Source organism: Talpa europaea (genome assembly GCF_964194135.1).
Source record: "Talpa europaea genome assembly, chromosome: 11".
Classification (NCBI taxonomy): domain Eukaryota; kingdom Metazoa; phylum Chordata; class Mammalia; order Eulipotyphla; family Talpidae; genus Talpa; species Talpa europaea.
In genome coordinates, this window is record NC_140078.1 from 89,190,866 (window position 1) to 89,211,420 (window position 20,555).

Genomic DNA, 20,555 nt, shown 5'->3' on the forward strand with positions numbered 1-20,555 from the left:
TCTGTCTCTGGTGAATCCTCTCATCCTCCCACACATCTGGCCTGTACCCTGGTTCTTGTATAAATAAATGAATCTAAAAAAAAAGATTTATGGAAATATGTATGCTTTTATTTCATTTACACACCTATTGCAAGGCAATCTTCCTTATCCCCTTGACTCGAAGTTAGGAAAAAATGCATACATGTTCACAAAATGAACTTGAGATCTATGGAAATTCATACAAGATTAGAAAACGAATCACAATATTTTCTCTGTGTTTCCAGAAAAGGTTTCTTCAAGTCATGACTAAGTTTTTTTTATGCTTTCTAAATGTATGTGATGACAAAAGAAAGCCAGCAAAAATGAAAAACATAAAAAAAAACATAGATTTGAAGAGTTCCTGAAATGAAAATAAAAGTAGTACTTATTTTTGAAGTGCATGTTAAAATCTTGGGGAGTTTCATCAATCATTTGCAGGTCTCTTTAGGAAATAGCAGGATCTTTTGATTTATTCTGTCAAAGTCAAATAGGATATCAGAACGTGAAATGCCATTTCACTGTAGTAAGAAGCTATGACACTGCTTTGATGAAAGACTGAGAATATCCTTAAGTCATATCCTGCAACTTGTTCACATAGAACTCATGGGAAATTGGGTCTGCCCGCCATACCAGATTTTATAAGAAATCTGGGTATGATGTAGAAAGAAAAGGTGATTTGAATCTATCAAGATCTGTGGGGCTTCTCTGGTGGCCTAGGGGTTAAGTCTCAGGTCTCTCACCACTATGACCTGAGTTTGATGCCTGGCCAGGTTGCTGACCCACATGGCAGCAGACCTCTCCTGTCTCACCCACTGCTGCCCTCAGCAGTGTATTTCAGTGGATCCACCTGTTCTGTTCCCCACTCTGTCTCTGGTGAATCCTCTCACCCCCGCATTTCTGGCCTAACCCTGGTTTTTCTGTACAAAAAACGGGGAAAAATATCTGTGGTAAGGTGATAAGCATAGCCACTACAAGCCAACTACAAGAAGGCTGTAGTTCAACTGTGTTCTAAAGATGAGAAGTTTCTTCTATGAGTCCCTGATATTTTGCCCCAGAAACACAAGAACATCATAAATATTATACTTTTTAGCTTCTGTGGTAGATGATAGAGGGACATAGAAGAAAGAACAAAATCTGCTCTATTAGAAAGGTACTTCATTTTTATCTTCTTTCCCTTTTCTGGATCTGTTTTTCATTTTGCCATATATCTGCACTGAAGACAGAAATATTTGAAAAATTCTTCATGGTATGATGGAAGAATTAAGAACTTTGCCTACAGGAAAACCTGGTTTGTAATGTTTCCTCTGTGACTTATGCTTTTTGGATTCCAGGCAAGTCACTTAAATATCGAGACCCTCAGTTTCCACATCTGTGAAAGGATTACTATAAAATCTAATTTTGAAGGAAACTATAAATTTTACATAAAGTTCTAGTGGTACATAGAATATATTACTTGGCCAATATTTGGTAGCTGTTATGTGTAGTTGAGTAGTTCCGTGAAACTAACTCACCTTAAAAATCTATGGAAAAGATACATATTTATTTTAATTCTGAGCTACTGTAGCAAATAGACCCTGAACTACAGAGATGTAAGAGTCATGGAAGCTTATTTTTCTCTTGTGTCATCTTTCTACAGGGAGCATTTCTGGTTGTCAGGCAGCTCTGTTCCATGTGGTTTTGGTGTTTTAGGAAGTCATGGTTACACCAAACATTGGGGATATCAGAGATGAGAGGGTGGCCAATTTATATGCTAATCTAGGGAGGAAAGCCTAAAATTAATATTACTATGGATAATTACCATTGGACTCTTATCTAGTCCTTACCTAGCAATTTACAAGCAACTCCAAAATCATTTTACTCAGTAGCCTGGTGACAACCTTTCGTGACATTGATATATTGTAAGGATGGGAAAAAAATGTCATACTGGAGGTGAAATGATTTATGATGGAGGTCATCTTACAGATGTAAACCAAAAAGTCTTAAAATGCAGAAACATTGAAGATAATTTGCAAGTGAATAAAATAACAGTAAAAGATGTGATCACTTTTTTATATAATAATATATAGTTATCCTTTAACAAATAGAAATTGAACACCTATGAAGTACCTACTGTTAGAAAAAAAAACCTGGGAATCTGAAAGAATTAATACTATTATTTATTCATAGGTTATTCCATATAATTTCTTCTCTTTATTTAAACTTTGGGATTTTCTCCATCGTGAATTTTGTGGGGAAAAAAATAAAAGTATTTAATGTGGTATTATTAAAAAATCTTAACTCATTTTTGTGCTTTTATAAATGATAGAATCAAAATGCAGGTCTGTTTCCAGATACCCACTTAAAATATGGAAACACACAAGAATTAAATAACAGTGCTCAGTTCAGAATGCTCGTGTCAGTTGGATGAGGTTTGCGTCTGGAAACCATCTGAATTGGCAACTCCATGAACAAGACTTCAGATCCTTTATTTATTCCAGATCTTTCCAAATTCCATTTTTAAAATTAATTGATTAAACATTAAAATGTCCTGTCCTATATCACAGTTACCAATAATATACATTTACAAAACCCAGTTGATGCTTCCTTGTTCTTTTACCTCAAACCGGCAGTCAATGGTGATAATCATTTCCTTCTGGAAATTCTTACCTCTTTTGTTTTCCATGATACCAGATTCTTTATGTTTTTATCCAGTTTCCATTTCTATGTCTTTTTATCTCCTTTTTCTTGATTCACTGCATTCAGTGTCTAAGTACTGGAATACTGAACAACATAAATATTTGGCAAATGCCATAAATGGATAAATAAATATTTAAATAATTCTAATCTTTTTTAAAAAAAGATTTATTTAGTTATGTATACAAGAACTGGGGTACAGGTCAGAGGTACGGGAGGTAAGAGGACTCACCAGAGACAGAGCGGGAAGCAGAACAGGCAGACTGACCGAAATACACTGCTGAGGGGAGCAGCAGGCAAGGCAGGAGAGGTCTGTGCGCCATGTGGGCAGCTCCCTGGTTGGCCGGGGATCAAACTCATGCTGTAGAGGCTGCGGACAAGTTCACGGTGCTGTGCTCAACCCCTTGCACCACCAGGGAGGCCAAATAATTCTAATCTTTAACCCAAACTGATAGCTCCAGTTTCAGGAATGGAAGCCTGATCATCAAAGGAACCTTCTGGAACCCTCCCCTTAAAAGTTTGTCTGTAGGACTTGCCCTGCAAAGGTGAAAACACAACTTTGAATAAACAGTCTCAAAGAACAAGGCTCACATGCTCTTATTGAAAAATGAATTTTGGAATAATTTTGTAAACTACATGCTTGATTTTTTTTTTTCTTGGTTCCCATACAGCTTGAATCACTGAATCATTCTTGAAGTTCTTTTGTTGTTTTAACACATTAAATTAGCTCATTACAGCTGAATATGGAGTGGAAAATAGCATCTGTTTACACTGTAATAATATAAAAATTACTTACCAGTAACAGAATAAAGAACAATTTGCAAAAGCTAATCATATTTGTGCACTTGTCTGCAAAAAGTAAATTGTTAATATATGCCCAAGGGGGGAAATCACTTGCTGGCTTAAGCCATAGAAGCTGTGATATTAACAAGCTTCACTGAGACAACTTCTGTACTTAATATTGGCTCAAGAATGTCCCAACTTCTATGAAAACATAAATGTTTATTAATTTTTGTTAACTTCCTTTGACCCTGGTCAATTTAAACAATTTAGTTTCTGCTACTATCACCAAAAATCTGATGTTCTAGAAATTTTTTAATATTTGCAAAGTCAAAAATTTGTTAATTCTTACTTAGAGAAAAATTTTGACTGATTTTAATGCTAATCACAAATTCTATTGAAAAATAACATGTCACATGCAGTCCCTATTTTGACACTCTGCCCTACAGTGTTGAACTAATGGTGTAAAAATTGAAAATTAATACTTGAAAACAGTGAAAAAATACAGACTTGAATCCTAGTTTTAATAATTTCACTGAGTCACAGCTTTTTTATTTCTTCACAAGTAGAAACCAGAGAGTGTTTACATTTTATAATTATTGAGACTTTTTTTAACTCTTTTTAAAAAAGATTTATTTATTGATGCATACAAGAATGGGCTTACAGGAAAGAAGTACAGGGGATGAGAGGATTCATCAGAGACAGGGTGGGGAACAGAACAGGCAGATTGACTGAAATACCCTGCTGAGGGAAGCAGCGGGCGAGTCAGGAGAGGTCTGCTGTGCCATGTAGGTTGCTCCCTGGCTGGGTGGGGATCAAACTCGTGCTGCAGAGGTTGCGGATAGCTTCACCAGGGAGGCCCAATTATTGAGACTTTAAATATTATGTTTATACCAGTAAACAGTTTAGTCATACAAAGTTTAATCTTGCTTACTATGCAAGACTTAGTTGATCAGGGGGATTTCTTGTGTAAACCTCTGGAAATCATAAGCAAAACTTAAACTATTTCTAAGATCTTCCCCAAAAGTACTGACTACCCCAAACCCTCAATACATTCTTCTGTAGCTTGCTACAATTTGTATATCCTAAATTACACTTCCTCTGCTATTACTGGATAAATTAATTTTTTGACATTAGATAGATAGATAGATAGATAATTACATTTATAATTTTTTTAAAAAGATATAATCTACAGAATAGACACCTTTTCCTTTGGTCATTGTGGAGAGAGGCAGATGGCATATTTGAAAGTAAAATTAAGGATTCTCACCCCTCTATTTATCAGGGGAATAGAAAGTATTCTAAATGAAGTTAATCTTTCAATTCTCTTTTACTAGGTGTCAGGATAAAACTATTCAATGAATACAGTCTTAATTCAGACATGTTAATAATATTCATTAGGAACACATTTCTCTAAATTCAGTCAGTCCTTGATTAGCACTCCCATCCTGCCCTCTTGCTTCTGACCTACCCTTTAATAAGTTTCCTGTAAATGGAAAATTCCATTAATTACAATTTTAACTTACAGAGAACTACCTACTGCCAGTTTAGAAGCAAAGTCACTGTAGTCTTGAAGAGCTGGACTTGACCAGTCCTAGTTTTGCTGCTCTAGTGATAGAATTTTCATGTGGATGAATCTGGACTCCAGAATCCAAATGCTGAGATGTGAAATTCTATATAGCAGAGAGAAATGTGTCCTTTTTTCCTAGCTAACTTACTTTGGTACAAGGATGAAAAGGGAATGATTCACTCTGTGGCTGACACTTGAAGATTTTAAGTGCTTTGAAAGATGACTTTTTAAAAAACTAAATGAAGTATACTTTAGCTCAATGAAGAATTTGGAAATATGTTATCCCATACACTGTCAGTTGGAGTCTTAGTTCATTCATTCAAATGTTACAGTTGATTAAGGATTGTGTTTCAGTGGTTAAACAGGAAAAAATCTTTTATTTGCCTTTCAAATGGCACTTCCCAGTGGCTGCAGTTCGCCATCTGTTGCTGATAACTCCCAATTTAGCTACAGCCTAGACTTCATCTCTAGTCTCCAGACCACATGGTTCTGCAGAGCCCTACATAGGCTTAAATGTTTTCAAAACTCATCAAACTCAACATATCCCAACCTGACTCATGCTTTTCTCCCGAACACTTGAACCTCTTTGAATACTAATAATTGTAGAAAATGGGGCCCACAGTCATGTGCTCACAAGAAGCACAAACCCATGATGCATCATTGAGACCAGCCCCCAAAATTCCTCATCAAATTTTGGTATTTTTAGTTTGCATATTAATCTAATGTATGTGCTTTCCCCTGCTCTACTTTCATTGTCATCAGATTCTTAGACGCAGCTATCTCTTACTAGAACCACAGCAATAATGCTGCTATCCTCAGCTCCTTCCCTTCTCTTGCATCTCTCCTTCCCAGCCAACTTCTCCTCTCCTGCTTGAATGAGCTCATCAAGTGCAAGAACATGTTTCTGTCTATCTAAAAACCTTCGAGCAGCCTTCCATTTGATCAGAGAGTAAGAACATGATCCTGAACTCATCTACAAGACTCTGAGTGCAAGAGCTAACTCCTGCCCAATGAGACTTCCTGATGACTGAAGCCTTCACATTTGGGGGCATGGAATATAAGCACAACATCTCACAACATTCCATGCTTTGCTTCATGTATCATCATTTATTTATTAGAGGTGATTTGGAAAGAATTGAAAGACTCTCAGATTAGATTAATTCTAATAATAGCATCTAAAGCATAGGTGTGAGATAGACTGTGAGTGAAATTATATGAATTAATGAGCAGAGAAATCAGTGATAATTTCTCATTGATGAGTTTGATATCTATGCACTCTGTGGTCTCATGTCTCTGCAAGGTTATCTGTTGTGAGGTCACATTATGGTATTTTTTCCCATTGTCCACCTTCTTTTAGATTAGAAAAGTAGCTACAAGTGTGGCCCTAGAGTTAGACAGACTTGAGTACAAGCCCTGTTTTGCCTTTACTATTTCAGGATATACTATTTTTTATGCCCTGAACTGTAATTTAGGAGACACTGATATCTATTCATCTATAAAATGATCGTGATTATAATTTATTCATAGTTCTTTTTTAACAGTGAGTAGGAATATTCATACACAAAGTCGTTGGCATACTACCTGGCCCAGATAGACATTCTGTCATATCCTCACATAAGCATCACTGAGTAAGGGGACAGTGGGGTTCCCTTAATGTGTTTATTGCACTTTGAACTCCAAGCATCACCCTGAAAATACCCTATGGCCAAAATCCTGCCAAAGGCCACTGAATGCTCTTGGGGGCTGCTGTGTTTGGGTGGGGGGGGGGACTTTCTCTACATAGCCAACTCTTGGAATGGGAGCTCTTTGTTGTTAACAAAATTTGTCTACACCATGGTCAGTGAAGAAACAATAGTTTTTTACTCAATGGGAAGAAATTTTGTTCTAACAAGAAATCAGGTATTTATACATGTCCAGATAACTTTGACTTTGAGTGCAATGTCTTTGCATCTTCCCAGCTTCCCTTCCCCTAAAAGTTAGTCCTTGGCCAAAGCCATTTTTTTTCTGCAACTTTGGTTATGTGAAAGTCGAAAGCAATAACATCAGCAATAAATACTTATTTTCTGTCCACCAAGTATTTTCCTAAGTCCAGGAAAAGATCATTATCTGAGAAACTGGTTTATTTCCCCAGATTTTTCCCATAAAATGTCTTACTTTAGACCTCTGCTGTCAATGGGGTGTCCTAATGTAGGATCAGTTTAGCTAAGCTGCTCTTATTTTAAAGCTCTTTGTTTTCCTAAAACCACAATTTCCGCAAAATGTAGTTCACAATTTTCATTCATTTTCTGAGTTCCAGCCTAGGCACAAAATTGATTTATACAAATGATCTCTAGCCGTCCTTTGTGTTGGCCCCAAATTGGCATTTATTCTCATTATTAAGCCCCCATTCTCTCCTCAGGAGCCTTTAGTCCTTTGGTAAATTTGATTATTTTTTCCCCACTGAATTGGGTAAAGACTTTGCCAATTTCTGCAATTTTTGCTATCTCTTCCTTCTGGCTTTCTAAATGTTCTTTATGTAACCCAGAATTTAACCCATTTGCATTGGGGCTTGCAAATGGTCTTCCTATTTTTTTAAATCTATTTATTTTTGCCTATGATAATTTTATAGAGAAGATTTATAAGTACAGTTTATTTTGTCAATCTGAATTGTCTTCACCTCCATCCCTATGGCCAACGACAGCATCTAACCACAGTTTAATGTGACCTTGTGAATGAATGAACAACAAAAGAATGAGTGTACTAAAGGAAATTGGTGAATTCTGTTAAGAGTCTAAATTCTTGAGATTATTTATGGTCCCATTGTCTACCTTTTCCCCATATGCCCAATGTGTTTCAGAAACTTGATTTTTCATCAGACAAAATATCTGGCTCCAATAGAAGCTATTAGTTTGGACTAGATGAGTCTCACTAACAATTGTATATTTCAGAGATTATCTTTGGGTCAAGCTCATGAAAAGAACAATTGGACCTATTCTCAAATTTATGAATTAGAGATTTGGAAGGGTACAACACTATGAAGGAAACTCTTCCTTGATTTAGGAAGAAGCAAGGGATTTTAATCATTTTCTCCTAATGGAAGGTGTTCTTCTTCAGCTAATATAGGGTATACATTATTATGTGGACTTGCACGGAAGAAAATGGGCCAATGATATCACATTTAATTTCTGTTGTTTTAGAGCATAAAAATATCTCCATTTGAATATTTAAAAGTGATGTTAACAGAGAAATCACATGGTCTGAGTACTGAAAAACTGTATATGCATGTTTAAAAACTTTGGTCTTTTAGATAACTCTTAAAATGCAGAGTCATCACTGGAATTATTCATTGCATTTCTCAATTAAAAAAACTTATTTGTTATTCATCAACATTTTAAAAAGTGAAACAATCTACATGTTATTCTGTTGCTACATCCCATGCAAAGAGTGTTCCCATAAATAGCACAGTTTGCAGTTGATGATAAGCTTCATCCTGGAGAAAAAAATAATAGTTTGTGTTTGTGCCAGATGCTTTTCCAGCATTAAGTGCCATAAAAATTCCCTGAAGTGTGTTCAACAGAGAAGGCAAAGTGCCAGAGAATGGCAGAGAATGAAGTTGAACTCTGTTCACATACAAAATCCACTGAGACACCATATGCATATTTTCATTTTAAAATCAAAATGTGAAATTAATTCAACATGCATTTAATAGACACCTATTTAGACATCTATACTAGATTTTAGGGATGGGATGATGAGTAATATCGGGTCTTTCTCTGTTGAGAGAAGAAGCAGACATTTACCCTTTTGTGACAACGACATAGGGGCTATCAGGCAGTCAGACCAAAGACTACACAGAGGAGGACACGCGTGGTAGTTAGGTGGATCTGCCAGGCAGGTAAAGGTACTCTCGGCCGAGGTAACTTGTCCTACAAAGAACTGAAAGTGATTTTTCTTGTGGTATTTTCCTTAAGAAAATAAAAGGGAAGGCTGCCCCTCATTTATCTGTCCCACAGGTATAGATATTATTCTTGTAAAGAGCAGATATTGTGACAAAGGTGTGGGGGGGGGTTGGGGGGAGCTGGGTGGGGGTTGTGGCAAGCAGGTATGTTGACTAGAGGAGGAAGTCGGGGCTTCCTTTGATGAATCACACACATCATGATAGGAAATGTTTATTTTCTTTTGTCTGCTACTGTTATTAAAACTTATGACAACCTGATTTTCAAGCATGATAATTAGATTTAACATTCCTAATTTCCATAGACACCACTTTCAGATGGTGCATAGTGATCACATATTGAGCTCAGTGTTAGGGCACGGGCTTTGGGAAGGGATATTGTAGGCTAGTTGAGGGTTCAACAAGGTGGTTTTCCTGCTTTCTATCAGTTCCATCTGCTAAATTTTTGTGATCATATCATTAGAGTTAAAACTCATTTGAAGTCGCTGACATATAAATCGCTCCCCAAAAGACTAAGCAAGGTTAGCCCTCGCTAAATGTCCCTTTTAGCTCTGTCAGCCTGTGTTCCCCTGCTTCCAGAGACTGCTGTTCTATGGGGCCCCTGGTTAGGACCCCTCCATCAGAGTTCAGGGAGACAGCTGTTTGGATTCCAGGTATATAGAATTGGTGGTTTCACAACAGGAGCCTGGCAAAAACTCTCCAATTAACTTCTCTCTCTGTAAGTACCCTCTACTCTGTCATTCACATTAGATACTTGAAAACATTAAACAATTAATGGTTAAAAATCATGACGTTTGTAGATTAGTTGAGAGGCTTTGAAAAGATAAATGAGTCCATCCAGACTGTTTTTTCAGAACCACAGAACTTAATTTTTTTCAGTGAATAGCGATAGTGTATAAAAATCACTCTACTCTTGTATTATCTTTCTCCTCCCCCTGTATTTTTCTATTTCTGTAGTTGCTACTGTTCATTTCTGTATCAAAGAGTACAGAAGACAGGAACACATTTAAAATAAAGAATCAATCACTTGAGCTCAGGAAGAACACGCTTAATTGAATTGTGTTTTTCTCACTTTGGAACATAATGCAAGAGAATTTTCATTTTTATTCATAATGTAGTCATCCTCTTACATGTTGACTACTCAATCACACATTAAAATAAATTACAAATATCCTTTATGGGACATATAACTAAGGAATAAAAATAGATCATGCCATGTACTCTGTTATATAAGAGAACTAGAAAGGTACATGCAGTAAGGAAAATGTGTAACCAATGAACTATTTTATCTTTAATTTCTCCTTCAAAAATGTTAAGTGGAATAACAGGCACTCTCTTGGATTGCCAGACTGTTTTTATTTGCCTGCTTGTTGTGGATTTCCCTCAATAAATAAGCCTTAAGTACATAAGGAAAGAGCCTACACATGATTAATGCCATATCAGTTTAATGCAAATAAAATAGAAAAGTAGATACTTTATACAGTTGAGTTTTGAGAGTTGTGACACACAGCTTGACTTTCACTTATATTTTCATTAGAAAATGAGGATTTTCCCAGTCCACACAAAATGGATCATAGCAAAATATTCAGTACAGAGATAAAAATAATGAGGTCAGAAGGTCATGCTGGAACAATAATTAGCTTGGAAAGGTAAATCTGGAAAGAGAAAAAGACTTGGAAAGTTCCTATACAGAGTTTCAGCATCATAAGGAGATTTCCAAGACCAATTTGCTTTCTTGGATAGATGTTACAATGACATATGTAATGAGTTATTTTCTTACCTGTTTTTATGAATTATTCTTTAGGAACTTTTGATGATTTTCTTGTATAAAATACATTGCTCACATTTAGATATATATAAATGTTCAATCTTCAAAAGATTATACATTAATCAAAAAAAACAGTATTTTGGCTACTTATACAAAAAGAGGCCATCTTTGGAGAAATTTCACTAATGTTTGAGGTGAGTGTTTTTGAAACTTAGTGTGTATCAGAATCACTTGGAGAGCTTGTAAAACCTGGATTGCTGAGCTGCATCTCCATAATTTCTGATTCAAGAGTTCTGGGATAGAGGTTGATTATTTGCATTTCTAACAAGCTCCCAGCTGTTGCTGCTGCTGCTTTTACTTGTCAGGAATCACTTTGAGTTCTGATGCTTTATGTGAATGCTGAATGAAGATGAGAGTTGATAATAAAATAATTAAAAGTATTAAGTACTTAGAAAGCCTCTATTGATGTATACAAGTGGTATTGAAAACATTCAAATAACCACTGACCAATCAGGGTGCACACTGTCCTGGGTCCACATGGTAGATCTGAATACATGCCTCAAAATTAGATGTAAGTGATCACATGCAACATACAAGCTGCTATAGAAAGAGAGAGCAAAAGTTAAACTTTTTTCCAGGAGTAATTTTTTAATAGTTCTCAAAATATAAATCTAAAATCAATGTTCTAGAGTTTGGGAAACTATATCATGTGTTATTTCATTATTTTTTATCACCAAAACAGTAAACTAAAATTTTAAAAATACGATATCTTAAAAAAAAAAGCAAAGAATTCCTCTGGTCCATATGTCATTTCACCTTCCCCAAAAAGATTGTTGGCTTCCTTAATAACTTTTTGTTTTTCCTGAATTACATTTTAATATGATGATAGTCTGTTTTAATAAAAATTGAATATACTATCAAATTACTTTATATCACATACTAACACCATTCTGTTCTTTTGAAATCATATGTTCATGAGAATTAATTGCATATGATAACCAGATATGTATGATTACTATAAAGTTCCTAGTTTTTAAAAAACATTAAGTCACTGTATAAGAGACCTAGAATAAAAATATACATGGCATTGGCGCTAATGGAATATGTTTGAACATTTCAATTCTAGTGAGTTTTACAAGGTAATGGTGATTTTTAAAGAAGTCTTTTACTTAGTTAAATGAAATAAATTAAACATATGCCTGTGTTTCAAAAGGATGAAATCTGTTCCCCAAAAGTAGTCATTTAACAATTATTTTTATCTTCTTTGGAACTTTATTTTGCATTTAAGCTGGAAGCCATTTTGAAAATAGGAAGGTTAAAATTTGAAGACTGAAAATTTTGATTCCTGATGACTCGGGTGTGGCAATGCCATTTACAAAGTCATCACTTTGTTCTAAGGAGTGTGTGTGCACATCTTTAGTGCCATCCCTTGCCTCTGGGGAGATACTTATTCAATTTCATGGGATCATGTTATTTCAAGGTGGATAGTAATGGTTTTTATTACAGAATAGTATTCCATTTATTATTTAAAAGTAAGTGGTTTAAACCTAATTCTTATTGTTCTGCTCATATGTATATATCCCACAGCCACTAAATCTGTTTTATTTTAAAATACAGAATTCTGAAATGTGCTGCATTTTAGAAATAGTACAGTTATGAAGTAGCACATGCATTTAACCTTGAAAGCACAGTTGTGAAAAGTAACTGCTGATGTCTGATGATTCCCAGACTTCTGGAAATGACCTGGTTTAGAGACTGGCTAATAAATAGGAGACAGCATCACAGGGGATGTGGTGTACTGTGTTACATCCTGCCCCTCTACCCAAAGGAGAAGCAGGTGAGGCCCAAAGAGACAGCTTGGGTCAATTGCTGCTTTTTAAAAACCTCCCAGACTTTATATACATTTTAGCTTTGTCTACAGCCACAGGAAGAATAGACGTGGCTGAATAATCTATCCAGTTCCATAGGAGTCAGGAGATCTGGCGTCTTCCTTTACGCAAGATAGATACCTGTATACAACACACCTATATTAAGGTAGACTGAGAGTTAGAGGATCAATACACATAGGCTAGGAAAACATTATTCGTATCTCCCAAGAGCAGGCCAATAAACTTGACAAACATTCAATTAAGGTACATGGCAAAACAGATTGGAAAGATTCAGAAAGGTTATTTATTGACAATAAGCTCCCAACTTTTATGTTCACTTGCACCCCTCCAACGAACCTATACCAGGCACCAGCAGGATCACAACGATGCTCTAGTTCTAATCTCCCTCTGTGTGCCATCATTTTCCCCTGATCCTACATGTTTGGGTTTCTCCTTACCATTTTGGACCTTGATGTCCTTAGATTTTGTTTTAAATTTGTAGAGGTTTAGTGTCTTTTTTAAAAACAGATATATTTTTTAAAGATTTATTTATTTATGCATACAAGAGCTGGGTGCAAGTTAAAGGTACGGGTGAGTGGGGTTTGAGTTGATTCGCAAGAAACAAAGTGGGGGGCCTTCCCTGGTGGCACAGCGCTTGAGCGCTTGGTTGCAAAGCTGCCTACCACTTCTGCAGCGCCACTTCGATCCCCGGCCACTAGAGAGGGTCCCCCATGGCACGCAGACCTCTCCTACTGTGCCCGCTGCTCCCCTCAGCAGTGTATTTCTTCGTCAGTCTGCCTGTTCTGTTCCCCGCTCTGGCTCTGGTGAATTGTCTCACCCTCCTGCGCTTCTGACTATACCCAGTGCTTGTATAAATAAATAAATAAATCTTAAAAAAAAAAAGAAGAAAGAAACAGAGTGGGGAGCAGAACTGGCAGATCTACTGAAATACACTGCTGAGGGGAGCAGCGGGTGAGACAGGAGAGGTCTGCTGCACCATGTGGGTCAGCTCCCTGGCTGGGGATTGAACTTGTGCTGTAGTAGCTGCAGATAGCTTCATAGTACTAAAACTTAACACTTTGCACCACAAGGGAGGCTCCCCCAAAGCAGATAATTTTTAAAATAATAGAGTATTATCATCAATGTGCATCAGAACTATTATTCAAGGAACAAGTGAGTATGTATTTTTGTTATTCTGTTTTGTTTTGTTTTTGAATGTATCAACACACAGACACCCAGCAAGTACTGTCCATGTTTTCATTGCTTTCTCCTCATAACTCCCTGAGCCTTTTCTCTTGTTGGAAGCTCTGTCTTAGCTGAACCTGTACAGAGTATTTTGGGGGAGTATGTACTTTCTTAATTTGTGTGTTTTTTTTGGAGTAGATTCCTTAATATCCAAAATAGTGACACTCACCCAATCCAATGATATATTGAAGAAATGTTTTATGTGATTTGAAGTATCACTGAAAATGCAGATTTGCTGGGAACCTTAACATGTATATTTTGTATGTATTTGTGGAGATATCACTGTTAATCTAAACCCTGTCTTTTAGTATTAATTATATATAAAACATTCGCTTCTATACCACATTCACTTCTGTCAGCAAGAATCAAGGAACTTTGCTTTCAGGGAAAATATGTAACCAGCTGCCTAGACAATATAACCAACTGCATTGTGGATTTATTGAATATAACATATTGCCTGTAAAAGATATGACCAAAGAAACGACTTGATTTGTTAAAAAGGAGACCTAGACAGGTAACAGAAAAGGACCACAGCTCTATCCATCAAATAAACATACTCCATGTAGAATCCAATGAACCTAGTCTATGAATGGTTCTTCAATTAAATATAGCAAACCTTAACTTCATATTTTGACTCATACTATGTCTTTTGATGTTACATGTTGTTGGAAAACTTGTAACTGATGCATGAGTGTCCTTTCTGTTCAGACTGTTTCTAATACTTAATTTCCTTGTCCAGTGTTCTTTCAATAAGGGTACCTAATCCTTTGAAGATACTTAACAGAATGATGCAAATGAAGGTCCAAGTTATTTCTTTATTTATGAAAAGATATACAGCAACACCTATCACCATTGCCGTGCTGCAGAGGATAACATGCTTATTATTTTTCTGGCTAAATGTAACACTAAGTGTGAACAAGCCCTGGGGAATGATGGGTAGTCTAATAGGCATAGTCCTCTGCTGAGATTTCTTCTTTGTGAGGTAGCATTTTTAAAGGTTTCAAGTTAGTAAACTTTGTGGTCTAAGAAGCTCCCTTCTTACATACATCTAAGCCACAAAGACTTTTCCCCCCTGATAAATAAATATGGATAAATATAGATTTCTTTAAGATGATTTCCATCTCAATTAATGAATCTCTCCAACACCCCCCACCCTCCCAAATAGTGTTAAGAGAAACTTGGGATATGTTACTGTTTTGTTTTGTTTTGTTTTGTTTTGTTTTGTTTTTTTTAAATCTCACAAGGCACAGGCAAAAAAAAAAAAAAAAAAAAGCACACACACCTGTATTGGCCCCATTAGTTAGCCAATCACATGAAAATGAATCAGGGCATGAAAGAGCCTCATATTGAAATAATGCCAGTACCTCCAATTTCTCAGACTACCCTCTGTAGGAAGCAAAGAGAAAGAAAGAGTCAGAAAATTGCTTAGCTTCCATATGCTCCATTTGGACTCGGGTAGTACATTTGCTTTTGAACTCTCAAGCTTCAATCTGTCTCCAGGGTGCCTACTTCCCTTGTTAGAGGTGAACTTTTCCTTGTAGACACCTGTTGGGGGCTGTATTAATAAGACACATTGTTGAAAGAGAAAACACATTTTCCTGAGCCGAGAAGGTGAGAGACACTCTTTTCTAGGGCTCTTGTTAATCTTCAGGAGCCCAGCATCTTCTGTGGCAGAACAAAGGCAATACAGGTGTAAATTCTTATTTTTTCCCACTCCACAAAGAAAACATTGTTGATGCGTTAGTGTTTGGTTATATTTCTTTGAAGAGAAGCAATAGAATATTCTGTCCAGAATTTTTAGTACTTGATTCCCATTGCTTTCCAGCATCATTCTAAAGTAGTCCCCCCTGTTTGGCCACGGCCAGAATTGGCTTGAATGGTACCTATTATTGAAAGGGAGTCTGTATTTGTGGTAATACAGAGAATGCCAGTTTAGAAATGAGCCTGATTGCATGGTTCATTTTGTTCTCCTTTGTAGAGCCAGGCTGCGGCCCACTACAAAGGCACGAAACATGCCAAGAAGCTCAAAGCACTGGAAGCCATGAAAAATAAGCAGAAATCTGTAACTGCCAAGGAGAGCGCCAAGACTACCTTCACTTCCATCACTACCAATACCATCAATACCAGCTCTGACAAAACAGGTTAAGCGATGATCTTTGTTGTTGTCCTTGTTGTCAGCATTGTCATTATTGTTTGGGGCTCCTTCCCTTGTCTAATCCCCTGTCTGTGTCCGTACGTCCCTACCACATCAATTCATGCTTGATCCATCTTTCTGTACAATGGTAATTGTGCCCCCTCGTTTTTCCGATCCCTATAAGAGATTAAGATAATCATTAGTCATCTTGCAGATTTTGCACTGAAGACAGCCCTGACCTTGGCTGTTGTAGAGAACACGAGAGTCATAAAGACAGGTGAAGTCACATCCCCAGTATCCCCTTTTGAGAAGTGAACCTTTCATTGTATCTTGTTTGCATCTTGTATGCAGCACCTTAGCCTGTAACTGCCGGGCAGATTTGATTTAACTGTGAGTACCTAGCAAAGTATGCCACATGAATCGAGAAGGCCCCAATATGGGCATTATTACTGACAGCCTTTATTCTCATAAATCCCAAAAATTGCGTTCTTTTAAGTAGTGGCTGTGTGATTCTGGGCTTGTTACGGCTGGGTAACCTTCCTTCCGCATATACAGGTAAGTGTTATTGATACCAATTATTCTTTTTAACAGAGTCTTCACAGTGAAATAATGGCCTCCGAAGGGCCCCTGGGGATAGTTCCTGCAAACAACCCATTTATTCACAACAGAGGAAGCCAGTGGGAATTCCCTAAGCTGGATTTTTAAAATATAAGACCCCTGGCCCTCAATTTACATAAAAAGTCCCTTGCGATGCACAGGTAGACACTAGTACCTGTAGTTGTTTTTCTGATAAATGGCAATGTTTAGGAAGGTTGGGTTCATCATCGATAGCAATGTCTTAACTAGAAGAGAATCTTCTGATTGTGGCTGTTGAAAATATAAAATGCTAAAGTGAACAAATGGAGCAAATGAAAACAAATTTATTGTATGTGGTAGTGTCCATTAGGTATGTGCTCCTCAAAGAAGCTAGGAAGAGGCTTGTTCCTTTGGGCACCTCTAAGGGATGATGATGTTCTCAAAGTCTCATGTCCTTTACTCAGGTATGTTTGGTAGATACATCATGCCCTCTCCCTGAGAACCCCGTGCGCTCTCTGAGGCTGAGACCATCAGTCATCCTGCCCCCAGGCTCTTATTTAGCGTGGTGTAGATGCTGAAGACAATGGCTATGGGATAGTTACATTTTCTCTCACGCCTTCAGATCTCTGATTTATGTAACTTTTTGCCACAACATACTCAATAGAAAGAAAGAAGTGCATGTCATGTTCACTGCTTTGGTATCCAGAGCTAGAACTGGATTATGCTGTCTTGTTAATTTAAATGTAAAACCTTACAGGGGAAGCATTAATCCCTTTTCTGTTAATTAAAAATTCACTGCCTCATTTCGGGGGCTATACAGGAATGATCAGTGATGAGGCAAATGAGTGTAATTTCCATTCCCAGAACTCTTCAATTTGGGCCACAAACCGAGATACCTTAAGCCACACTTTCTGTGGAGAAATCGCTCTCTCTCTCTCTCTCTCTCTCTCTCTCTCTCTCTCTCTCTCTCGCTCTCGCTCTCTCTCTCTTTCTCGCTCTCTCTCTCCCTTTCTCCCTCCCTCTACCTCTCTTGCAAAAACATGGTAGGCTAGAAGAAGAGTTTGATTTAAAGGGTTTGATATAGAGATGAGATTAACATAATGAGCTTGATTTTTAAGTTCTTGCTTGCTCTTCTACTCAAAGACATTTTTATCTATAATGAGTTACCTTGACTCCTCTATAAAATACAAAAATCCCTGTTACATTAAGGATGCAGTTATATAACTATCTGGTGGGTAGAGCTACTAACTTGGGTTGGGAAAGGCTTCCAGTGTGCTGTCTGAATGCAAACCTCCATCTCTAAACTTAGAGTCTACAGTGTAAAGTGTTACCGTTATCAAGGTTCTGTCTTTTTAGACATTGAGTGAAAGCAAATTTTGGGTTGAGTTGAGAGAGAGAACCTGCATAAGATCAACACATTCCCAGTGGAAATGCCATCACCCAATGATCAGTATGTATTGAAATGGTAAAATACCTTTTGAAGCTAGAGCTAGAGGAAATTCCAGAAGCACTTAAGGAATAATAAAGGCTGCAATCTTAGTACAACTATCCTAAAGCTGGAGGACAGAAGTTAATGGTTATCAGGAAGGTCATTGTTTCCCTAATCCACTGGAAAATATACCCAGAAAAAGAAAAAAAAAAGTAGGACATATAAGTTTGAAAAACTAAGGATTCTAGCACAGGTACCAGATGAGCTAAGCCAAGTTACATCCTTAAACTGGGTTTGCCACAAAACCACTATTGAGAAGTAGTCCAGGAAAGCTCCTGTTGTTTCAGACTTGTCCCATATGTTGTAATATAAATCAGAGGCTGACAAATTGTAGTTTTCTTAAAACTATTATTTATCCTTTTTATTGCTGTTTGCTTCCTCATACTGATTAGGAAAGAATACAGCTCTGAAGTTAAAGAGCCTTTGAGTTAGTTTCCCAGAAGAGTTTAATACTCATGGACAGAAGTAGAGAGAGATGAGTCCAGAATCAAGAATCATGTATTCTTTTAATAAGAAAAATAACTCTTTTGCTTAGTGCACAGGCTGTTTTGTGATTGGTGGACTTATCCATACATAAAAGATACAGATACATTAAATCACCTCTTACTAATTTTACCAAATCATTCTTAATAAAAGTCATCCACCTACAAAAAATGAATTGTTTTAAGAAAATGATACATGCACAATGATTTGGTAGATATGACCCTTAAGAGAAAGTCATCATAGCAGTAGTGAAAGGACAGGAATTGGTGTGCAGTTGAATTAGAAAATTAATTTGGAGGCTTTCCTGGGAGTCTTAGTAATACAGGAAATAAAATACTCATTAAAAGCAAATTTTCATTTAAAAATCTTTGTGATAAAAACAATTTTGACAAATAACTCCTCTTAAATTTCTAAGTCATGTATGATGGGTTTTAATTGCTGCCTTGGGTTAACAAATATGTCTGGATAATCTTTGGAGTAAGCTCTTATTCACTAACTGTGTGATCTTGGATATTTCTTTTCATTAATTTTGTCAGTCTACAGGCTGGAATCATGAGTAAAACAATGGTATTCGGTGATTAACCAACTACTGCCGCACAAGTCCTGGCACCCCTGTGTCAAAGCAAAAAAGGCACTCCCTAATGTGAAATCATAATGTAATTCTTGTGATCTAATGAAGATTATTAATTTGGTGAATTAATACAAAACAAAATTTGCAGTCAAAAATAATATCCTGGACACAGTAAATGTTTGGCCTATGAGAGTGGTTGCAGTACATTACAGAATATGTCATAGGACAAACATTCCTGCAGATGATCTGACATTTTTTTAATGAACTTTTTGTATAGAGAAAGAGCAATGGCACAAATTAAGAAATTATACTAAAATTTACTTGACAAATGTAACTCGGTTGACCTTTTTTTCCTAGAAAATGACAAATTCAGAATTACCAGTTTAATTCCCATGCATGCTAGGTGATCCTCTGATATTTTTTCTTCCCTTTTTTTGCACAGTCTTATACATTCCACAGTCTACTGTGTAGACTAGGAAATGCAGGCATAAACCACCTCCAAATCTCAGTGGCTTTTACAACTAATCACACGATATATCAGCTGTGCTTTTATTTGCCATGTTAGTTTAACTCTAGAGCCACCTTAAGGGAGCAGTCCCTAGCTGGCCATTGCCAAGCCTATGTCAGAGAGAAAAAAGATAATCATGAATCAAAAGCCTATTAAAACTTTTTAAAGGCAGTGACACATAACTCTCACTTTTCATTGGCAAGTTACGTGGTCAAGTGTGACTATAATGGGCAGGGAAGAATATTCTTCCAGGGACAGAAAAACAAATGTTGAGCAATATGACAGACTTCCACCATGGCTTCAGCTCTTACTTTTGCTTTGTGTGTCTCAATGTTCCAGGTCACCAGCCTTGTTCCTCTGCTGAAACCTGACCTGATTTTATATGGCTTTTTCATCACTCCCTTGAAGAGTTTGTCAGCACCAGTTGTATAGGTTCAAAACAGTTAAATAGACCTCATTTTGACCATCATTCCCAATTTTCTCTCCATTCTGTCTTTTCTGGATTTATTCTTGGTCCTGAAGTGCACAGGCTGTAAACCTTCCAGCTGTCATTGTTTCATCTTGCCATGTCCATAGTTCCATTGTTGGAATCTGTTTCATTGGATTCCCAGAAAATGTTTTTCTCTCTTTCATATATGGTTACTACCCAGATGCTGACCTCCGAGGCATGTGCTGACCATACACTTACCCTTCTCTACCTGCCGTCTCCCTGCCTCCCTCCTTGCTCCTTGAGAATCACAGCCTCCCTTCTGCTTATGCCCCCAGCTCAGAGATCACAGTATCGTCCCATTCAGAAACCTGTTCTGTGTCTTTTTGCTGGACCTCGTGGCTTTCAGTGATTTGCTCACAACCTACCTTTCCAAATTTCTTTTGTCTTGCTCATCTGCAATATTATACACTCAGAGAACACCTTGTTTTTCCACTGTCTTTTAAACTTC

At 37.0% G+C, this 20,555-nt stretch overlaps 1 protein-coding gene across 2 annotated transcripts in view; it reads left to right on the top strand.

Moving 5' to 3' along the window:
• ZNF385D (zinc finger protein 385D) overlaps nucleotides 1-20,555 on the top strand; it is a gene marked incomplete at its 5' end in the record, with an annotated part of 694,301 nt that overhangs the window by 598,395 nt on the left and 75,351 nt on the right. For both annotated transcript variants that reach the window (XM_084247521.1, XM_084247522.1), the window contains one exon: nucleotides 15,835-15,997. In XM_084247521.1, the coding sequence (XP_084103647.1) occupies nucleotides 15,835-15,997 (163 nt within the window). The remainder of the gene's footprint in view (nucleotides 1-15,834; nucleotides 15,998-20,555) is intronic.